Genomic DNA, 21,007 nt, shown 5'->3' on the forward strand with positions numbered 1-21,007 from the left:
CATACCGGCCCATGCCTATTCACGAAGTATCTTTGCCAAATACTGGCATTCATAATGCATCGTTTATAGTTGTTTTCGTGGGTCTGCATAAACGTGGACTTGACATTTTACAAAAGGGTAAAAGGAACGCTTTAGTTATTTTATTATATTGTAGACATGTAAACATAGCCTTGGTAAGATTGCTGCCACTTCTGTCTGAAAGAATATTTTGTTATTGTCATCTAGGAGAGTTGGGATGATGTTGGAAAAAAACATTAATGTTCTTGTGTCTTGAAGCGGGATGAGGTGTAAAGTACTTCCGAATTCTTCGGCTAGGCCCAAAGAGAGTTTTGCACACCTCTCCGTTGGCCCTCTTAGAGACGCTGGAGGATGCAGGAACTGGGGCAGTTGCTTTAATTTTAGCTGCTCCAGCCCTCTGGCAGAACAGAGCAGCTTTGTACTCCAACCTTTTTTGGCTGAGACCTGCAGAGAAGTTCAAAAGTTTTTAGGACTCTGAAAAACAGGACATGTCAAAAACTGAGATAAATAAAAGTGTCCTCTTTATTAGGAAAGTTTCTAGACTTTTGCTTTCACTCAAATATTTTCAGGACAAGAGGAAATGCTACTTACTTAGAAAGTAAATAAATGTTTGAATATAATTCAAAGAAAGTTGCTTAGGTTTTCTTGAATTTGGATCACCACCAACAATGTCAAAAATTCAGCCTGCTTCACTCAAAGCAGATTAATAGACCTGTCAAGAAATATTTCTATAAAAGCTCACACTAGACTAAGAGAAAAGGTTTTTTTGACAGTTTTCTTACACATTCCAGCTATTGGCACATTAGAGTATTTAAAATTCAGTTTAATTTGAACAAATCTAAATGGAGCATGAAAATGTACTGCATAGTATGAATGGCACACAGACTCATTTAGTAGCTTTATTCTCAAACTTTATGTACTCTGTTACTAAAATTTCAGATGAGCCAGCAAGCCCCAGTTTAGATCATGATGGCAGCCATATTCCTGCATCGGCCGTGATATCTGGAGCTCAGGGTGTGCTCTCTGATAGCCCAAGCCCAACCACCCCGAGTCCCCTCATGCGCCGCCAACTCTCACATGATCAAGGTAAACATTTCTACACCTTGGGTTCAAGCATTTATTTTAACAATTACCATCATCTAGGGTCAACAAGTTTAGTGTGTGTGTTATTGACAAGTTCAATTTGTGTCTGTATGCATGTAGAGTCTCTCAGAAATGCCATCCTGGGATCGGAAACTGGAAGCAAAACGGAGCGTTCAAAATCATATGACGAAGGTCTGGACAGCTACAGGGATGAAGGGCGCGGGTATGTGCTGGTATTATGATGTTTGTGAAACGTAATTCTGTCATGTGAGAGGATGTTTGGACTAACGTTTTCATTTGTTTACCATAGGCGATCCAGTAAACCAAGTCTAAAGGTTTTCAGAAAGGTGAGAGTGCTCATTGTCTCGTGAAAATTGCTGCTTTTTAAAAACTAGACTATTCTGTTTTCAAAACTATATAGGTAGCATTTTAAGGAATCATTGGTGCCTTTAAGAGCACCTATGGTCTGATTCACGATTTTACATTTCCTTTGGTGTGTAAGTGTGTATTAGTACATGTTAACGACATGCAAAAGGTACAAATCTTAAAGTAAACAATGACGTGAGTTATCGTCTCCCAACGTAAATCTGTTTTCTTGGACTACAACAAACACACGAATTGCAGGCAACAGTTTACTTCCTGGTATTGGTGATGTAGACAAGACCGACATTATCATAATTCCTCCCACTTGGACTCACAGGGACAGTTTTGTACAAAATCTGTGCATTTCAGGAAGACAGGGAAATCTGGAGCTACAAAAATGTGCGGTATGTGGAAAAATAATGTGTTTTTTAAGCCATGCGAACACATTGTATTAAACCAAATGCACAAAATAACGTTGTTTTTAAGCAATGAAAAAGGGTGCACTTTAAGGCTAATCCTAATATTAAGATCCTGTTCCGTTATGTTGGTACCTTATTTGTTCTTTCTTTTTATAATACCTACTTTTTCCCAAATCCCAAACCAAAAATGCATCTTTTCTTTATGGAGAAGTTAATGCATAGTAACAAACACAATAAAAAAATCTGTCTAAGATAACCAATGAATCGATTATAAATTGAGATATATAAAAAATAGCAACCAATACCTGCACTAATTGTAGCTGTTGTGATTAGTTTGATTAAGGATAACCAAATATAAAATAAAGGGGCGGATATGTTTGGAAATACATATGATTACTAGATTACTCTCTCACATGTGCAGTGAGTTGTGCTCCAAAATCGGACACTAAAGTAGTTATTCTGGTAGTATTTATAAAGTTTTATGGATTTCAAGTGAAATTGAGGCCAAACTACACAATTAAAATATAAATATGAAAGTTTTAAATGCATGTGTACCGTTTTACTCAATATATTTATCCTTGCTAACACCAAACTATTGAAGTCAGTTATTACACAAAACACTAGAGACTTGACACACATACAAGTTTATGGAAAGTGCTTCAGGTCAGTTTTGGTTAGGGTGCTTCCTAGGGCTGTGCAATTAATTGTTTTTCAATTTTGATGGCAAAAACAAGATAATCAAGGTAATTTGATTAATGTGCGGCATTTCGTTTTGTGCTAAATCCAGCGTCATAAGCAGCTGCACTGCTGTGCCTCTCTCGCACGTGCACATCCTCTCGCATCTCCCCGAAGTCCAAACACAATGTTTTAAGCGTTTCAAGCAAGCTGAGGCAAACTATCCCTCTTGTTTAAAATATAATCAGCTGCATCATGATGGCTCTCTGTTTCTATCTCTTGCATGTGCAACGAGCTGCGCTCTCACATCTGTCTAAACTTCCGAAGTTAGATCACTAGATAGTAATCCTGTTTATGTTTGTAAAGTTATATGCATTTCAAGCTAAATTATCCCTCATGCTTAAAATATGAATCACATTCTGCTGGACCATTGCGTTTATATATATATATGTTTATATATAAATAAAACAGGGTTCCCACGGGTCCTTGAAATTATTGAAAGTTTGTGAATCTGGAGGGAAAAATTTAAGCCCTGGGAAGTTTTTGAAAATATACATACATCGATACAGGTCATTGAAAGTGCTTGAATCTATTGTATGCAAGAAGTTTTCTGGATAAAATCCATATTATTCCCTGTGTAGTGTAGGATAATATCATAAAAATTCTAGTGCTAAACACCCATGCTAAACTGTTCGCTTTAAATGCTTATATCTACTGTATGCGAATGTTGATTCATACCAAAATGCTTTTTTGTATAGTTGTGTTTGACACATAAAAAAATGTCTCAGGTTAAGTATGTAACTGTTGTTCCCTGAGAAGGGAATGTGGCGCTGCGATATACTTCCTCGCTCCCGCGTCACCCTGTCTTTGTCTTTAAGCCTCGCCATTGGTTGAATTTGATATACACATTCAGACGCACTCACCCCTAAAGTTTCACCGCAGTGACGCAGCGCAAGTTCCCTCGAAAGGGAACTGTAACAATGTATCTTTAAAGGTAACACAATTTAACCTTGCTGTCACTTGAAATGTGTTCCCACATTTAGTCTTTGAATTTGAGGGTATTGGACATCGAAAGCCGTTGAAATGCCTTTGACTTTGAAGTTAACAAAGGTGTGGGAACCCCGATATAAATAATCTGGATTATGATTTTTCCCATAATCTAGCATAACCTAATGCTTCGTCACTTAGTTTTTGGAACAGAGCAACAATGAATGTCCCAAGTTATTAAATTTAAAAGATTTAGTTGATCAGAAAAGTCAGACAAATATTTAATATGTTTGTTTTCTAGGCACTGGATGGCAATAAGTCTGATGACTCCAGCTCAAGGAGAGATTCCTCCACTGAGATCTTCAGTGATTCTACCAAAGAAGGGTGGCTGCATTTCCGACAGCTTAACACTGAGAAGAGCAAGGTAAAATCAATCCCATATCAGTGGAATAAAACTCGTCGACAGTACTGTGATCATTTCTGATTATATAAACGCTCGCCTCTGTTCTCTTCATAGCGTGTTGGCGGTGGTATGCGGCCATGGAAACCGATGTATGCTGTGCTGCGGGGACACTCCCTTTATCTCTATAAGGACAAAAAGGAGGGGATTTCTCACGCCAACTCTCAACTGGAGGACGAGCCTCAGGCAGTCAGCATCAAGGCCTGTTTGATTGACATCTCCTACAGTGACACAAAGCGCAAGAACGTTCTGCGGCTGACGACTTCAGACTGCAAGTATCTGTTTCAGGCAGAGGGCCGGGAAGACATGCTGTCCTGGATCAGAGTCATTCAAGCAAACACTAACCTGGACGAGGAGGTTGGTAGACAAAGCGGTGGTCACACCGTACCTGGCGTGAACCAAATCAGTTTTTTCCTTGATTTGCCCTGATTTTGAGCGTTTTAATCTAAAGGTATGGTAAAATGTTGAAAGTACTTTCGTAGACAAAAATATATCTGTTCCAAACAGATTAATTTCTGTTATTAGAAAACTAAAATTGTATTTAAAAATAGGGAGGAGCGGGGCACAACCTAACGCTTTTTGGTTTCGGCTCAATCATTCAAAAAATATTTGAATATTTTGTTTGATTAATTATATTTTTACACAAGCAACACACACATCTCTACTACAAATGAACATTTGCAGTTTCTTTCTAGTACTTACCATTCTCTGACAATTACACCAACTGTGACAGAGGTGCAAGCGTTACAACTTACCCCTTAGGTGGGGTTAATTGTAACAGGCAGGGGGTTAGTTGTAACACTTGCTAAACATTAAGTTTGCAGGCAAATATTTCAATACTGTGTTGTCTATATACTTGAAGTGGATATTGTTTATATATCTGTCTATAATAGACAGGTATCCACACTGTATTCATTCATCCAGACCTTTTCTAACAATAGTTCAATTATAAATGGATACAAATGTCTAAATATGTGAGGAAAAGCAGCACAATTATGACAAAAACATTTTTTATATGTGAGACCCAGTTTGTAATAACCAAACTACAGCTTCAAAAATCTAATTGTGAGATAATGAGCATCAAAGTCTGATTTTAGCCATTCATTTCACTATGATTTAAATTTTTGATGTGACCTTATTCAATGAATATTAAATATATGAACAAAAATAAATTTGACAGACGATTTTGGATAAGACAGGCACATTTATTTTGTTGGCAGCCAGAAATCATTCGTGTGTAGCCTGTTTAAAACAACGGCAAGAATTATGCTAACGTTCGCGGTTTTCATATCGTAAGTGCTGAGGGGTTAGTGGTAATACAGCGTTACAATTAACCCCGCTTGGTCAAAATATTTTCAAGCCCACCAAAAAAGTTGCTAAGAGCTGCAGACATATTTTAAAACGATGCTACGTTCACAAAATAACAATTCAGTAATCTGTATCGGCTGCAAAAATGGGAGCATGCCTAGTGTATTCTCACAAAAAAAACAGACCTGAACAGAAAAATAAGTTGTGTTATAAATGTAGCCCTGATGTTATGGCCGTTTAATCTCAATTTATGTCATTAAATTGAAATTTTGGTGAGCTTATCATCAGATGTCTGCACACACAGATTTGACAGCACAAGCGTTGTACTATTACATAACTATGACACCATTTACTTGGAAAAATCCATGTGAAAACCAGCTTACAGCTCATACAACACAATGTCTTCACAACACAATCAGTGTAAAGGTTGAATTGTTTGCTGAAGGTGTGAGGATTATGAGGTGACTTTGTTGATTTTCTCGTTCTGTTTGGCAGAGCAACTGCTTTTCTTCAATTCTCACGAGCAGATTTGTGTTTGCTATAACCTGAGATTTGCATTCAGTGTTTGATTGTCTTGTGTTTTCAGAACGCTGCCATAACCAGCACTGATTTGATCAACAGAAAGCTCAAAGAGTATATATCAATAAGGTAAGAAGTGTGCACAAGCAGTGTCTAGCATATTTATTTATTTTTGGATGCCTCTGATGCCTAAATATATGAAATCAGGTTGTTAGGTTTTGAAACAGAACTTATCTCTGTCTTTGACTATTTAATTTCTTCTTCTTTGCATGTATTTTAAAAGCTGTAAGTCTGGCTGTCAGTGTACAGTAATTTGCGTATATGTTTGTTATAGTGCTCCCAGCAGTAAAACAGAGCCATCACCAAAGACCTCCCGGCCGTCTCGCAGCATTAGACACACACTGCTGGGTGGCAGCAGTAGTAGTAAAAGTCAGAGCCCCCACTCACCCAGAAATGAACAAGATCGAAGTAAAGGTAATATATAGCACTCTGAATTAACACATTGTGTTTGTCCGATCTCAGTGAAATGTGTTGACATTAGAGATGTGTGTTTCAGATGACTCTAGTCCTCCAAGAGATAAAGGTGCATGGAGGAGACTTCCAGGAATGAAGAAAAAGCCCCAGGATAAGAGACCCAGTCCTGGTGTCACATTTGGAGTCCGACTGGATAATTGCCCCCCTGCACAGACTAATAGAGTAAGACTTTTTTGTGCTGAAATATGACTGTGACATGTTCTTTGCAGGGTAAATGAGATTTACATGCTTATATAACATTATTTAGTACATAGCTCATTGGAATGCGTGATTCTGATTGGCCTGTCGCAGCATTTACAATTTGTTATTCCCAGATAAAAACTGTTTAAAACTAACAATACATGGTAGAGTTTAATATTACATAAAAATTTAATATAAATGTCTTTTAATAAAATATATGTTGTTATATTTACAAATTATTAAATCAGATAGCGTGTTAATGATTTGATTGGCTTGTCATATCTTAATTTTTTTTTTTTTAAGTTGCCATAAAAGCTTTTTTAAATATATAACCATACAATATATCAAATGAAAGAACAGACCTTCTGCTTTCAAAAAAAAAAGGTTTCATCCTACATTGATTAGTTCTCTTCTTATCACCTCTCAAATATGGGTCGATTTCTTCAAAAACAGCAAATTTTTTGAGATAATTACATTTTTGTGAATGACTTTTAATAGAAATCAGATTCAGAGCGATCCTCAAAGCATTCACAGTTTTTACCTTTTTTACGTTAGGTGTTGCTTCCAGGTTTGGAAAAGTTGCGGAATTTGCAGAAAAAGTATTGCAGATTGCCGGAAAAACTCGTCATTTGCATGGAAACGTATTCTCTTTAAAGGCGGGTGCGTGATTTTTGATAAACACATTGGAAAAGGGAGTGGGGCCGACTACCAAAACACACTTGTAGCCAATCAGCAGTAAGGGCGTTTCTACTAACCAACATCATTGCCTGGGTTCCGTATGTGTGAGATCATGGACCCCGCCTTTAATTGACAAGCTAACTCTTCATTGGCGGAGAAAGAGTTAAAATCGAAAGTTAATGTGTTTCCTTGCAGAAGGTCTTCATTCATTAAAATGAGCAAATAATATATTTCATATCAATATTTAATATTCCTTACCTTACTTAAAAAAAAAGCTGTGTAATAAGCGGGATAATGTACAGGCAGCAGATTGTTAATATCATAAAATAAGCCCCTTGATATACAAGACCACACCTGATCACACCATCAGGGCTTATTTTTGCGATGAACAACTGGCTGCCTATACATTATCCCTTACATAAAATGGTACTAATGACATTTGTATGTTTTAGTTTGTGCCTTTAATCGTGGAGGTGTGTTGTAAGCTGGTGGAGGAAAGAGGATTGGAGTACACCGGCATCTATAGAGTCCCTGGAAACAACACTGCCATCTCTAGCATGCAGGAGGAACTAGACACTAAAGGCATGACAGACATCGATATCCAGGAGGATGTGAGTGAACCGTTAGATCCATGTGTGATGTCATGCGTATGATAACCACAACTCTGAACCCTTTTATTGCATTTGCTTCTGCAGAAATGGCGAGATCTCAATGTTATCAGCAGTCTGCTCAAGTCCTTTTTCAGGAAACTTCCAGAGCCTTTGTTTACTAATGGTGAGACACACGATCACAGTTTTCAATAAGAGATAATTCATTTGGTTTTTATAAAAAAGGATGTAAAAATATGTACACACTTGAAGAGAACAGCATGTATCCAAAGCTGTTTTCTTCATTTGTGGAGGAAGGACTCCTCCTAGAGGGCGACATTTTTCAGTGATCCTGTTGTCACACTGCAAAAAATGACTTTCTTAGTATTTTTTGTCTTGTTTTCAGTACATGTATCTAAAAATTCTTAAATCAAGATATATTTTCTTGATGAGAAAACCGCCCCAAGAAAATAAGTCTAGTTTTTTTTTTTTCAAAAAAGTTACAATTTAAGTGAATTTGTGCTTAAAACAAGCAAAAAAATCTGTCAATGGGGTAAGCAAAAAATCTTGAACATTTTCCTTAAACACTAAATTCAAGAAAAATGTGCTTACCCCATTGGCAGATTTTTTTGCTTGTTTTATGCACAAAATTTGATATTTTTGGTCTAAAAACTAGACTTATTTTCTTGGGTCGTTTGGCTCATCAAGAAAAGCATCTTAATTTAAGATTTTTTTTTAGATACTTTCTTAATATTTTTTGTCTTGTTTTAAGTACAAATATCTAGAAATTCTTAAATCAAGATGTATTTTCTTGATGAGCAAAATTACCTTAGAAAATAAGTCAGATGTTTAGACAAAATTGATCAAATTTAAGTGATTGTGTGCTTAAAACAAGCAAAAATATCTGCTAATGGGGTGAGAAAATTTTTCTTGAATTAAGTGTTTAAGAAAAAGGTAAACTTGTTTCAAGATTTTTTTTCTAACCCCATTTGGCAGATATTTTTGCTTGTTTTTAGCCCACATTCACTTAAATTGTATATTTTTTGTCTAAAAACGACATTTATTTTCTTAGGTAATTTTGCTAATCAAGTAAATACATCTTGATTTAAGAATTTTTAGATGTTTGTACTGAAAACAAGACAAATATAATAAGAAAGTAATTTTTTGCAGTTTAAGACATTTTTTAAAGATTTTTTCTTCCCCCTTGGCAGATTTTTATGCTTGTTTAAGCACAAATTCACTTAAATGTTATGTTTTCTACTAAACACTAGACTTGTTTTCATAGGTCTTTTTGCTCATCAAGAAAATGCATCTTAATTTAAGAATTTTTTGATATTTCTACTGAAAACAAGACAAAAATACATCAAAAAAGTTTTTTTGCAGTGCATTGATAACCTGGAAAATAAGGAAATTTTTGCAGTCATGCAATGATGCTTAGGAAACTTTTTCCTAATAGGAAAATCTCAAATATTGATTTGTATATTACGTAGAACATTAACATGATCCAATGATCTAATAATGCTTGTTTGCTCTTGCTTTAGAAAAATATTCCAACTTTATTGATGCCAATCGAATGGAGGATCCCGTTGAGCGGTTAAAAGCATTGAAGAGACTGGTACGCTTTATCTGAAAAGTTCTTTTCATTTAGAAATATTGACCTTTACAAGATTGCGTAAAGCCATTGCAATAAAACCTTTTAATCAAACTGTTTTTTTTCCTCCCAGATTCACGAGCTGCCAGACCATCATTACGAAACACTCAAGTTCCTCTCTGGACACCTCAAACTTGTTTCTGAAAACTGTGAGAAAAACAAGGTATGAAGAGAAGCAGGACAGGAGCACTAAAAAAACTTTCGGGAAAAAGTACAGAGATCACAAAACTCATTTTTTTTTGTATCTGATTAGATGGAGCCACGTAACCTGGCCATTGTGTTTGGTCCAACTCTTGTGAGAACATCGGAGGACAACATGACCCACATGGTCACACACATGCCTGATCAATACAAGATTGTGGAAACTCTCATTCAGCAAGTAAGCACAGCTCTCTGCATTTTTATTTTATTTTGTGCCTTATGTCTGAATGCTGCTAAAACACATCTTTCTTCTCTCCTACAGTATGATTGGTTTTTCACAGACGATGGAGATGAAGAGCCAACGGTGAGTGTTTTCTTTTTTATAACTGTAGGTTCCTGGTGGTCTTATTCACTTTGAGATCTTCAAAGCGTATTTCTCAACACTGAATTGAAACAGTGTTGTATCATTCACTAACCGTACGTTCACATGGGGCGTAAGCGTTAACGCTTTCCATTCACTTTTAATGGTTGACATCAAGTGTTGCCGGACTGAATTGTGGATCAATTGGCGCCGCGTCACTGCCGTTGCTCACGGCAGAAGTTGAACATTTCTCAACTTTTCAAGTGGCAACGCATGCGTCAACCAATCAGATCTCCTTTAACCTAGGCAAAGCCAGCCAATTATGTTTTTGGAAGGCCGGCGTATGTCTAGCGTTAACGCTTTCGTCCCATGTGAATTTACCGTAATAGATGATCATTGGCTCAGTGTAACTTTTCGGTCTCCAGGTTAACTCTGGTCACATTCGGAAATGGTCAGGGACAATAGGGCTGTGCAATTAAATTATTTTTTTTTATTTAAATTTTTACAAAAACAAGATAATTTAGGTACAACAATTATTGTGCGATTAAAATATAAATTGCACATTGCTGGACTGATGTGTTTTTAAGGCACTTCGAAGACACCACTGCTTTGACATGTGTAACCTATTGTAACATTTGCTAGAAAAAAAGGTTAAATAAATATATATTTTTTTAAAGTCACAGAGTAAATGTGTTACATAACCGTGTTAAAGATTTTGCCCATAATCAGGCAGCCCTAATGGACACGTGGCCACAGCACATTTATATTGTGCCGTTTAATATTGAATGACCATCTACTCATGTACATAATGATATAATCTAAAATTAATGTTTCAGACTGGTTAATAAATATATTTGTATTATATGTAGAGCTCTACAGCAACAATAAAGGCTTTTAATAAAAAAAATTGATTAACTCTTGCATCGCCATTCATCATATCAGCCATTCATTGGTCACCCTGCTCTTTAGTGTCGACAACAGGCTTTGATCACTTTATTGATCCCACCATTTCTCCTATTTGCTCTTATTTCCTTGTCTATACCAGACCACCGTGGAGCAGGAAAGCACAATTCAGTCGCAGCCTGTGCCCAACATCGACCATCTACTGACCAACATTGGCCGCACGGCTCCGTCGCCGGGAGACGTCTCAGGTAATCTTGCCATTACAGTTCAGTCATGATTTAGCATTCAGATCAGAACTACAGGTCAGGAAGTAATTCAGAGACTAATGGTACATTCACATTATAAGCAACTTTGTCGCTGTTTGTCGCTCGTCTCTTTCAAAAGAAGCTTTCCTATATCTAGTTGTCATAAACAAATGAGTAACTGACGAGACACGGATGACGTGAACTCCCCTGCTTCGTTCTCATTGGTAGTCGCTCCCGAAAGTCGCTCATAATTTGCATAAAGTTAAACATTTCTCAACTTTGTCGCGCGATTGGACACGCCCATCCAGCCGTCAACGGTCACTGTCTCTCGTTTCGCCGGATGCCGCCGAGCTTCCATTGAAATCAATGAGATTGCGTCGCTGTGCTGCTGCTAGTCGCTTATAATGTGAATGTACCTTAAAGCGAGAAGCGATCTGAGTGTTCGGGTATGTCGTGTCCATCTTCACGCTAATATCTTTAAGATGATTATCAGATACACACGCTCTCTGTTAGATCTCTGAATGTTTAAAGCAAACAGTAGCAAGCTTGCAAGAAATGTCTCTGTGCATATGTAAAGTTGAACTATTTTAGCAATTTTGCATTGGTCAAACTTGATAAACTAGCTGAAAATTGGATAAAATAGTTCCTGTGTATGTGAAGCTTTATGAATCAACCTTAATTTTGTTTGTTGTTTTTTTTTTCGGTCGATTGATTTGATTCGTTGTCTTTATTTTAATGCTATGATTTCTCCAGAATTCTTCTTTTGCTTTGGTTTGTATTGGTTTGAACTTCACATTGTCATCCCTTCTTAATGCTTTAGTCTCCGTTATGACTCCACTCCTCCTTTTCTTTCAGTTCTTTTCCTCCTTCCCCTTCTCCTGTGCTAACCCGGCATGTTCTTTCCCAAAAGAAAGGAACAATCAATGAATGATAAAGCACCCAAGTCTGACCCATCTTGTCTCTAGTGTTTTTCTTCTGCCTTGTCACTGTCCAGCACTGCTCACACATGACCTAATCTTGACACAGGCCAAGTGGGCGGCGTCTATCAATCGGTGATGTCACTGATGGACTCTGTAATGTCTGTGATGGACAGCTGGGACTGTAGGAAGAAGGAGGAGTGTTGTCCCCAGTGTAGCTGCCTAGTCTGCAGAAATCCCCGATTCTTATAAATTGAAAACGAATCGGGGGCAAACCCACCAGAAAAGAAACGAACCAAAAAAAAAGAATGTCAGAGAAGTCGATGTTTGTCATCGTCGTGTTGCACGTTTCATATCTTATAAGACTATTATTAACAGACAGGATACAGAGCTGTGATGGTGTCATGTGTCTGAAAAGCCTCTTTGCTGTCTCTCGTTGTCTCTGAAGCTGACCGCTTGGAGTTCTAGCATGGTACGGTCTCCAGGATTTCCTCCAGTCATGTGGCACACAGTTACTGTCATGATGATGTCTGATGGGGTGTGGTGAGGGGCTGAGCCGGCTTTAATCATAAAACACGTTCAGTGCAAGATTAATCTCATAAGGATGGAGAGTGAGCAAAGGGGCTTTCGAGTGGTGTAGTAGCCCATCTAAAGGACTTCGATCCTCCCTCTAGCTGCTCTACCACCTTATTACTTGTGCCCCTTTAGCCCCTTTCTGCCCTCCTGTCATATCTGACTCGTGTTGTCCCGTGTCATAGTCTCTCATAGTCGCTTTGACTCATTCTGCATCTCCATATTCTTGCGCTGACGATCTGATGTACCCCTAAACACAATGTGTTTCCCCAAATAATTGACTTTACAGTAAACAGGTGTTCATGCTGATAGATGTTTGCGGTGACTACACTGTAAAAAAAATATTTTTTAGAAAATACAATTAATTTAAACTTTCTTGACTAGTGAGGAGTTGCTATAAATAATTTTTAAAAAGTGGAAATAACTTAAACTAATTCAACATTATTTTTATAATGTATAACAACTCCTCCCTAGTCAAATAAATTGAAATTAATTGTAAATTCAAGTTGATTACACTGAAAAGTTTAAGTGCAACAAATTTTTTTTTTTACAGTTGTAGAATCAGTCGTTTACTGTCACTTGTTGACGTTTTGGGGTTATGTGTGATTTTAAAAATGTAGATCTTACACTATAATATTTTTAGTATTATAGATTATTAAAGATAATTTATCATGCGCCATACATTAAAAAATACCTAAAAGAAAAGTATATGTTTTATGTTTCCAATTTAAACATAAATAAATTACTTTATGCTAGGGATGTTCATTTTGACCCTGTCCTAGACCCTGACCATAAACATCTCTATTTTTGCACAAACAGCGAAAGACGCAAAACTTTTTAATTGTGTCCTGCTTTAAAAATGGCCACTGTGGTAGATGGTTTTTACCGGGTCACAGACAACCATCAACTGTATTTTTACCGGGTGTTCTTCATAAAGCATTTGGGCGGACGTTTGATACCGTGGCTCCGCCTCTGGCTCCACAGACGATTCCTTCTGCGCATGCACTGGCTCCTAAAAACTTCGTAACATGGCAGCGCCTATGGTTGGACATTTTTGTCTTCGATTCATTACAATAGAAGGAAGTAACATCGCATCGTCTGTCTTTTTTACAGTCTATGCTTTTTACTCAATGACAAATTAATAATTAAATGGCAATTTAGTTAATGTTCGGTTAAAGGCACACCGTGGAACTTTTTGGACACTAGGGGGTGCTAGACATGTCTTTTTCACGTCTAGCACCCCTAGAGGCCACAAGTGCCGCAGCACTGTCGCAAAGGAAAAGACGATCTTCCAGCATGTCATATGACTATAATTTCATGGGTTTTATTTTTTCAAACACCAGTTGTACCAGTGGTCGCTTGGTTAAAGTTTATATAAAAAAATATTGCCATAAAGGGGAATTGAACCCGGATCGCCCATGTCGTAGGTCCGTGACGCTAAAATGACGCCACAGTGTCACGTGATATCAGTCTCTCTCTAAACTCTCCAAGTAGCCTCCAGTAAAATTTACATTAAAAAAAAGTGTTAAAAAAAGACAGCAATGTAACATTACCATTACTTGCTCGCCCAAAAGCTAACGGCCAAGTCAGCATCGGTCAGAAACCCCTCCTCCTCCTTTAGTTTACACCATCGAGCGAGCGCTGGCCCAATATTGATCCTCGTCCTTCTTTTTATTCTTTCACTCTCCCGTTTTTTCTTTCTGGTCTCCTCCGACAAACCCTTGGGTTTTCTTAGTTGCTGCTTCGGCCATGACAAAAACATCAGGAAATTAAATAGTTGTGCTCTCACGGCCAAATTTGAGGAAGTGGAGGAGGTGACGTATGCCGTAAAGCAGATTTTTGTAGTTCTTTTTGTGCTCGGGTTACTACCCGAAACCCCAAGTTCAAAAGTACGAGTAAAAGCGATACAGACCCCGTCAGGCTATGGTAGACATGTCATTCAACTTATTTTAAGTCGATGTACCATCACAAGGGTCTTGAAAATATATTATGAAGGTTGAAAAACTACAAAGTGTCACTTTAACAAGCTGCGGTTGTCAGTCGGGAAAGTTAACTCAAATGAACATCCCTACTTTGTGTGGTCATACTATTTCTTAAAGGAAAACACCACCGTTTTTCAATATTTTACTATGTTCTTACCTCAACAAATGAATACAAACAAGTCTTTTTTTAATGCGTACACTCAATCTTTGTGCAGCAGTTTGTGAATCTATCAGCATTTAGCCTAGCCCCATTCATTCCTTAGGATCCAAGTGGTGTTTTCCTTTAATGTGTATAAAGCATACTAAAATCTTTTTCAATACTACCAGTTAATGTACCCAGGGTTTACAGAAGTTTATCTTCAGTAGTATCGAGAACGTTTACCATTCATGACAAAAAGACGTCAGGTCTCACTTCCTGTAATATGTAGCTGTAAAGATATCCATCTCTTCGTTTGATTATGTTTATAAGTTGGGAAAGAATGCCTATAAATGTATTGTGCTGGCTGTGTGTGTGTCAGTGATATACGCTGTGGACAGTGTGAATGTGTGCATGAGCTCTGCCTCCTTTCTTACTGCCGGGTTCTCGTCATCATTCATTCTTCCTGTGCTCCGTGTCTCTCTATGTGATGGCTGAACTTTGCCACCTTCATCTGTCAGATCTCAACATAACTGTGTGTGCTGTTCTGCTGCAGGATATTTCATATTTCAGTCTTCTCTTGTCTTTGGCTCTTTGTCCCTGTTGTATTTTTACTTGAAATGGCCTACTTACTTTTTTCTCTTCCTCTTCCACTAGATTCAACCACCAGTGACTCTGCAAAATCAAAGGTGAGTACTAAATGCAAGGAGAAGGTTGTCTTTTAAAGCCCTTTGAATGAACTTTGTACAGTCTAAAAAGTGCTAAACCCACAGCTGGGTCAATATTAGACAGAACACACTACAGGGTTAAAAATGACCCAATTGCAACCCTTGGTTGAGTAGCAACAACCCAGCATTTGGGTTAAAACAATGTGTAATGTGCTATGTGCAAAAACATATTTGGAGACTTTAGGAATCTGAAATATTTAATGATGGGTTTACAGTATGTAATGCAATTCAGACAAATTAAAGAAAGGGACATCTGTAAACGTATATATTTATTTCTTAGCTGTTTGTTAATGACTTTGTGTGGAATTGCATTATTCCAAATTACAAATTAAATTCTAGATACTTTGTGTTCATTTTAAACACTGTATAGTTTTTTTTATGCATAAACTACCTTAAAACTAAAATGTTTTGTCTTTTTAATTTATATTTGTGACCCGTACTGGCAAAATCAGTTGGAATGAGCACATTTTCAAATATTAGTTAGTTATATTTTGACATTCTCAAAAAAACTTCAAAACGATGCATGATTGTTGGAATCTGACAAAACATGACAGAACTGTGTATAAAGTCAGTAAGGTCAATTTTGAGAAAAATCTAATTAAAGATTTTTGAAGGATTAAAAACAAAATCACAAAATGTAAAAATGCAAAAAAATGACTTTCTTAGTTAGTATTTTTGTCTTGTTTTTAGTACAAATATCTAAAAATTCTAAAATCAAGATGCATTTTCTTGATGAGCAAAATGACCTAAGAAAATAAGTTTAGTTTTTAGACAAAACATATCAAATTTATATTAATTTGTGCGTTAAAAAAGCAAAATAATCTGCAAATTTTTTCTCTAATTTTTCTTGAATTAAGTGTTTAAGAAAAAAGATATTTTGCTTACCTCATTGGCTGATTTTTTATTTTATTTATTTATTTTTGCCAAATGCATCTTGTCTTAAGATTTTTCAGATATTTTTACTTAAAACAAGACAAAAATACTAAGTAAGAGAGTCATTTTTTGCAGTGCATACCTTAAAATCACTGGTAAAACTAATATATTTGGCACACAAAAAGTCAAAAACAATGTATATTGGAAAATATATGTTCAACTTTTTTCTTTTATTGTTTGATTGACATACAGCTTTAAAGTCTACTGGTAAGAAAGTATCTAATATAAGGATCTAATATAATGTTCAGAATCAGATATGTTTTCTCAACAGTTAACCAAACATTCACTGAAGATATAACAGATTATATCTGCGTGAATTCAAGTCAAAACAGATATTTTAAAACGTAATTCTGTGTAATTCTGTGTATATGTATATATATATATATTGGGGTCAAGCGCTTGCGTCTGGAAGATCGTTTTTGCGGCTTGTTGCTCCTCACAAATCTTTAAACATCAAGCAAGTCCTGAACTTTATTTTCTAATTCCTGCGTGTTTTCAAACCGAAATCTCAGATGCGCAAGTGGATGGAGACGCGTCTTTGAATTAGATTTAAGCATTTAGGACGGTACACCTCTCAGAAAACATACAAATAAAGATCATTTTAGATGTTTAATGACTATTTAGAGCAGTGTTTCCCAATCCTGGTCCTCGAGTACCCCCTTCCAGAAAGTTATAGATGTTTCCTTATCTAACACACCTGATTTTACTCAACAGCTTGTTAGGGAGACATTTTAACCATTCTTGAACGAGACTGATTAGTTGAATCAGTTGTTTTAAATCAGGAGACATCTATAACTTTCTGGGAGGGGGTACTCGAGGACCAGGATTGGGAAACACTGATTTAGAGCATTGAGTTAGCTTAATGTACTTATGAAAGCTTAATGTCAAACAAAATCGACATTTATACTTTTGCCTCTAGCTCATAATGAGACGCATTCCAACTCAATTTGCCAGTACACGGGTCACATTTGTTTTTTGCATGTTGGATATAAATACGTTGATATATTTTGAACTCTGCATTTCTAGATACTTTGGGGTCAGCTTGTAAGCTCACTTTGTGATTTGTATGTGCTTGTTTATTACAGCAGGGTTCCTGGGGGTCTGGTAAGGACCAATACAGTAGAGAGCTGCTGCGTTCTTCCATCTTTGCCAGCCGTAAGCGCAAAAAGCCCAAGGACAAACCTCAGCCTAGCAGCTCTGATGATGACCTGGACGCTAGTTTCTCCAAGAACGACCTTGCAGTGGAAAATGACCCAAATTGGCCTGCTGATGACCCGACAGAGGAGGCAGAGAGTGAAGTTGGACTCGATGACCAAAGGAGCGAGGATGTTAACCAGAGCCCAGGAGAGAGCCTCGTTTCCAACAAACAGCTCAACTCTGAACATTTGCCTCCGCAAAATTCACCCTCACCTAAGATGACTTGCAAATCTAGTTATCACATTCAGATGATTCAAGAAAGTTCCCTATCCGACCCTCCCTCTAACTACGATGATGGATGCGTCTCAGATCTGGGCACGCTGAACAGCACCAGCTCCCAAGCTTCGGTACCAAGGAGGAGGCATGGCAGAATACCAGGCCACTGGACGGAGAATTCAGAAGCAGGCTTAGGAGCGGAAGTCTGCTCGATTACTTCAGATTACTCCACCACCTCCTCGATGACCTTCCACACGGGGGTGGAGTCCGTTGCATTCAGTCCAGAAGTGCAGTCCGTCGCCGAAAGCCGCGGGGATGATGCGGATGACGAAAGAAGCGAGCTCATCAGCGAGGGACGGCCAATGGAGACGGACAGCGAGAGCGACTTATCAGTGTTCGCTGTCGGACGAGAAGGAGGACCAACGGATGATAGCAACCAACCCGAGCCTTTGCAAGATGTGCCCAATCTAATTGCCTCCCATCGAATTATTGCATGCGACACTCTTTCACGTAAGCGAGGGAGTCGACAGAAGACCGACAGCGAGTCTTCTGCTGACGGGAATCGCAGTGACAAGGAATCCAATCGACTTTCACGAGTACTGGATGCGGTCAAAGGCCGATCCACGGGCAGCCTGAGCTCTTCCTCTCGCAGCGAATCGGAGCGGGCCGAACCCATGTGGCGAATCAAAATCACAGATCGGTTAAAGTGTCGACTAAGGACGTCCGCCGACGACATGTTCGGGGTAGGATCTCAGCGCACAAGGTCTCCCGAGACTCGGAGTAAGCGGAAAAGCAACATTCGCCGTAGACACACCATGGGTGGTCAACGTGACTTTGCCGAATTGTCCGTAATTGGAGACTGGCAAAGAGTGGAGGGTACCGAGCTCTCGGCTATGGATCGTTTAAAGCCCAAGTGCAGTTCACAAGACTTTTCCATCAGAGACTGGATTGCTCGGGAGCGACACCGTGCAAGCAACCCTGAAGTTAGCTTGGACATGCTAGACCTGCACTCTTCGAGATCATCCGCCGGGCCCTCGCACTTTCACCCGGGTCAGCTGCTCAATGGTGACGTAGCGAGTAAGAGCTTAAACCTAGCTTCTGATGCCCATCCTCACAAACTCTCCGGTGCTCAAGTGGTCCGTTCCCGTTTCTATCAGTACCTGTGAAAGTGTGTGTGTGTGAGTGTATTTCATATACACTGTTTATGAGTGTCTGACATGTTTTTAAGGTACTTGAGTGATACTTAAAAGCCATGTTGGCGTCAATGATAGGCTGAGAGTCGAATACCGTGAGTGAAAATGTGTTGTGTACAAAATAAGGAAAATGTGTGTGAAGTTGATGGTTGAGCGTTCTCTGACGGATACGTGGAGTTACAGGCAATGTCCTGTGATACTTCCTTCTGTGAATGAAATGACATAGTGACCCGATGTTATATAGTGAATAGATGCTCCTCATTTGTAGTCCAACTGAACCGCAGTATTGCTGGAAAACTGGAAGTCCCAATGATTATAGATTTTAGATTAGAATTAAGAGTCGAGATGCTAGAAACGTTACGCAACGGCACTGTTTTAGCAAGATAAAGGCAAGTAACCGAGAATTTGGGTGAGCAGGTAGGTCAGTAGTTCGGATTTGTAGGATGTTGAGAAGACTAGCGTGTCTTAATAATCAATATATTTTATTGAAAGTGTAAAGGGGTCCCAAAACAAATTGTGACCAAAACAAGAATGTATGTCCTTGTTGTAATACTAAACAAACCGCCATTTTAAAGTCTATGAAGTGTACATAGTTCCCCTCTCGTGCTTTTGTTTATTCTGCTTTGCGTGCCGTGCTATGGATTCGGTGTCTTGAATTTTCGGTTTTTAATGCAGAGCATGGCAGATACTCGGCACAGTGAATCGTCATATTTTTGTAAAACAAAGACAAAAAGGAATTTCAAACTACCCTCTGATGCAATTTGCAGTGTATATGTTGTTGTTTGTTGTACTGTGACTACTGAGACACAGTTGTTGTCTCTGGCATAAAAGCTGGGAAAAATAATGGGAAAAGAATGGATTGTCAAATGAAATCAGGTTTTGGGAATATGAAAGTGCCTCATTGAACATCGGTTATGGATTGTTAAAAGTGCCGCATCTCATTAATGTTGAATTAAGATGTACAAAATATAAAAAAGATGATTTTTTTTTTAACTTAAGCCTCATTCATGAATTTAAAAAAAATGAAACTCTTCCATTCCTACAGCATTCCTCGGGTCTTAACACTATTTTAATGCATTATTGTTTTAAGTTTTGCATTCGATATTTTAACCAGACTTGAATTTTAAATATTCCTGTAAAGTAAGTAACTTAAATGTAAATATCTATTACTTGTTTTAGCTTCTCCTCTACCTGCAGTCATCATCATTGCATAAGTTCTATTTTGTATGTATTGTACAATACAGAGGTGATGTTAAGGGACCTGGGGAGTGAACATGCAAATCATCTCTAGGGGTCTTTAGTGTCCCCGTTTGTGAACAATGCTTCCCTAACCGTTTGTATCATGCTGTGTTCGTTCCTACATTGGACGCACATTGTAAAACACTGGAAAATAAACCCTTTTTGTCTGATAACTAGTTGTGTTGCATTTTCTCATCATCAATTTCAGCTTAATACCACAAGGGGGCAAAATGCCCTCACAGAAAAATTGAATCTGAACTACACTAATGCATGCAGATGTATTGAAGCTTGTAATGCAGTGGTTCTCAAACTGGGGGACGGGGCCCCTTGGAGGATGTGAGATGGTGCAGGGGGGCCAAGTTTTATGACATTTTATTAAATGCATTTATTTATCAAATATTCTGTGTAATTAAACCTCAAAAAAAAGGCTGCTAACCAACAGCAATACATTGTATCATTTCATATGTTTTGTTTTGGGTGCAAAGGGATGCACCCTACACAAGAACGATTGAGAACCACTGCTGTAATGGTTTGGTTTTAAATGAATTATCAAACTAATAGCTTTGAAAATGCTTTATGTACAAGGTACACACAAGAAGAGACCAAAACAGTTGTAATTTACACATCAGTGCATCTGCGTACAAGACAGAGTTTCACTTAAAACAGTAAATTGATTGGGACCACATACTGTAAGAACATTCAAGCTGTCAAAAACAACACTTAAATACTTTAAAAATGAAAGAAACCATCTTGCCACCATGCCAAAATTAAATAGCAAAAA

General features: G+C 37.9%; 1 protein-coding gene across 7 annotated transcripts in view; it reads left to right on the forward strand.

Moving 5' to 3' along the window:
* The window catches only part of arhgap21b (Rho GTPase activating protein 21b), a 61,912-nt gene extending 41,513 nt beyond the window's left edge, over positions 1–20,399 (forward strand). For 3 of the 7 annotated variants that reach the window (XM_065268134.1, XM_065268136.2, XM_065268135.2), the window contains 17 exons: positions 958–1,104; positions 1,222–1,324; positions 1,412–1,448; positions 3,847–3,969; positions 4,063–4,362; positions 5,900–5,961; positions 6,167–6,306; positions 6,389–6,528; positions 7,677–7,835; positions 7,920–7,998; positions 9,353–9,426; positions 9,536–9,625; positions 9,716–9,841; positions 9,926–9,967; positions 11,010–11,115; positions 15,378–15,409; positions 17,467–20,399. In XM_065268134.1, the coding sequence (XP_065124206.1) occupies positions 958–1,104; positions 1,222–1,324; positions 1,412–1,448; positions 3,847–3,969; positions 4,063–4,362; positions 5,900–5,961; positions 6,167–6,306; positions 6,389–6,528; positions 7,677–7,835; positions 7,920–7,998; positions 9,353–9,426; positions 9,536–9,625; positions 9,716–9,841; positions 9,926–9,967; positions 11,010–11,115; positions 15,378–15,409; positions 17,467–18,960 (3,254 nt within the window). In that variant the 3' untranslated portion in view covers positions 18,961–20,399. The other 4 variants (XR_012336827.1, XM_073814935.1, XM_073814933.1 and 1 more) reach the window with 4 other exon arrangements.
* The last annotated feature ends 608 nt before the right edge of the window (positions 20,400–21,007 follow it).

The sequence above is a fragment of the Paramisgurnus dabryanus genome, chromosome 6 (genome assembly GCF_030506205.2).
Source record: "Paramisgurnus dabryanus chromosome 6, PD_genome_1.1, whole genome shotgun sequence".
Taxonomy (NCBI): domain Eukaryota; kingdom Metazoa; phylum Chordata; class Actinopteri; order Cypriniformes; family Cobitidae; genus Paramisgurnus; species Paramisgurnus dabryanus.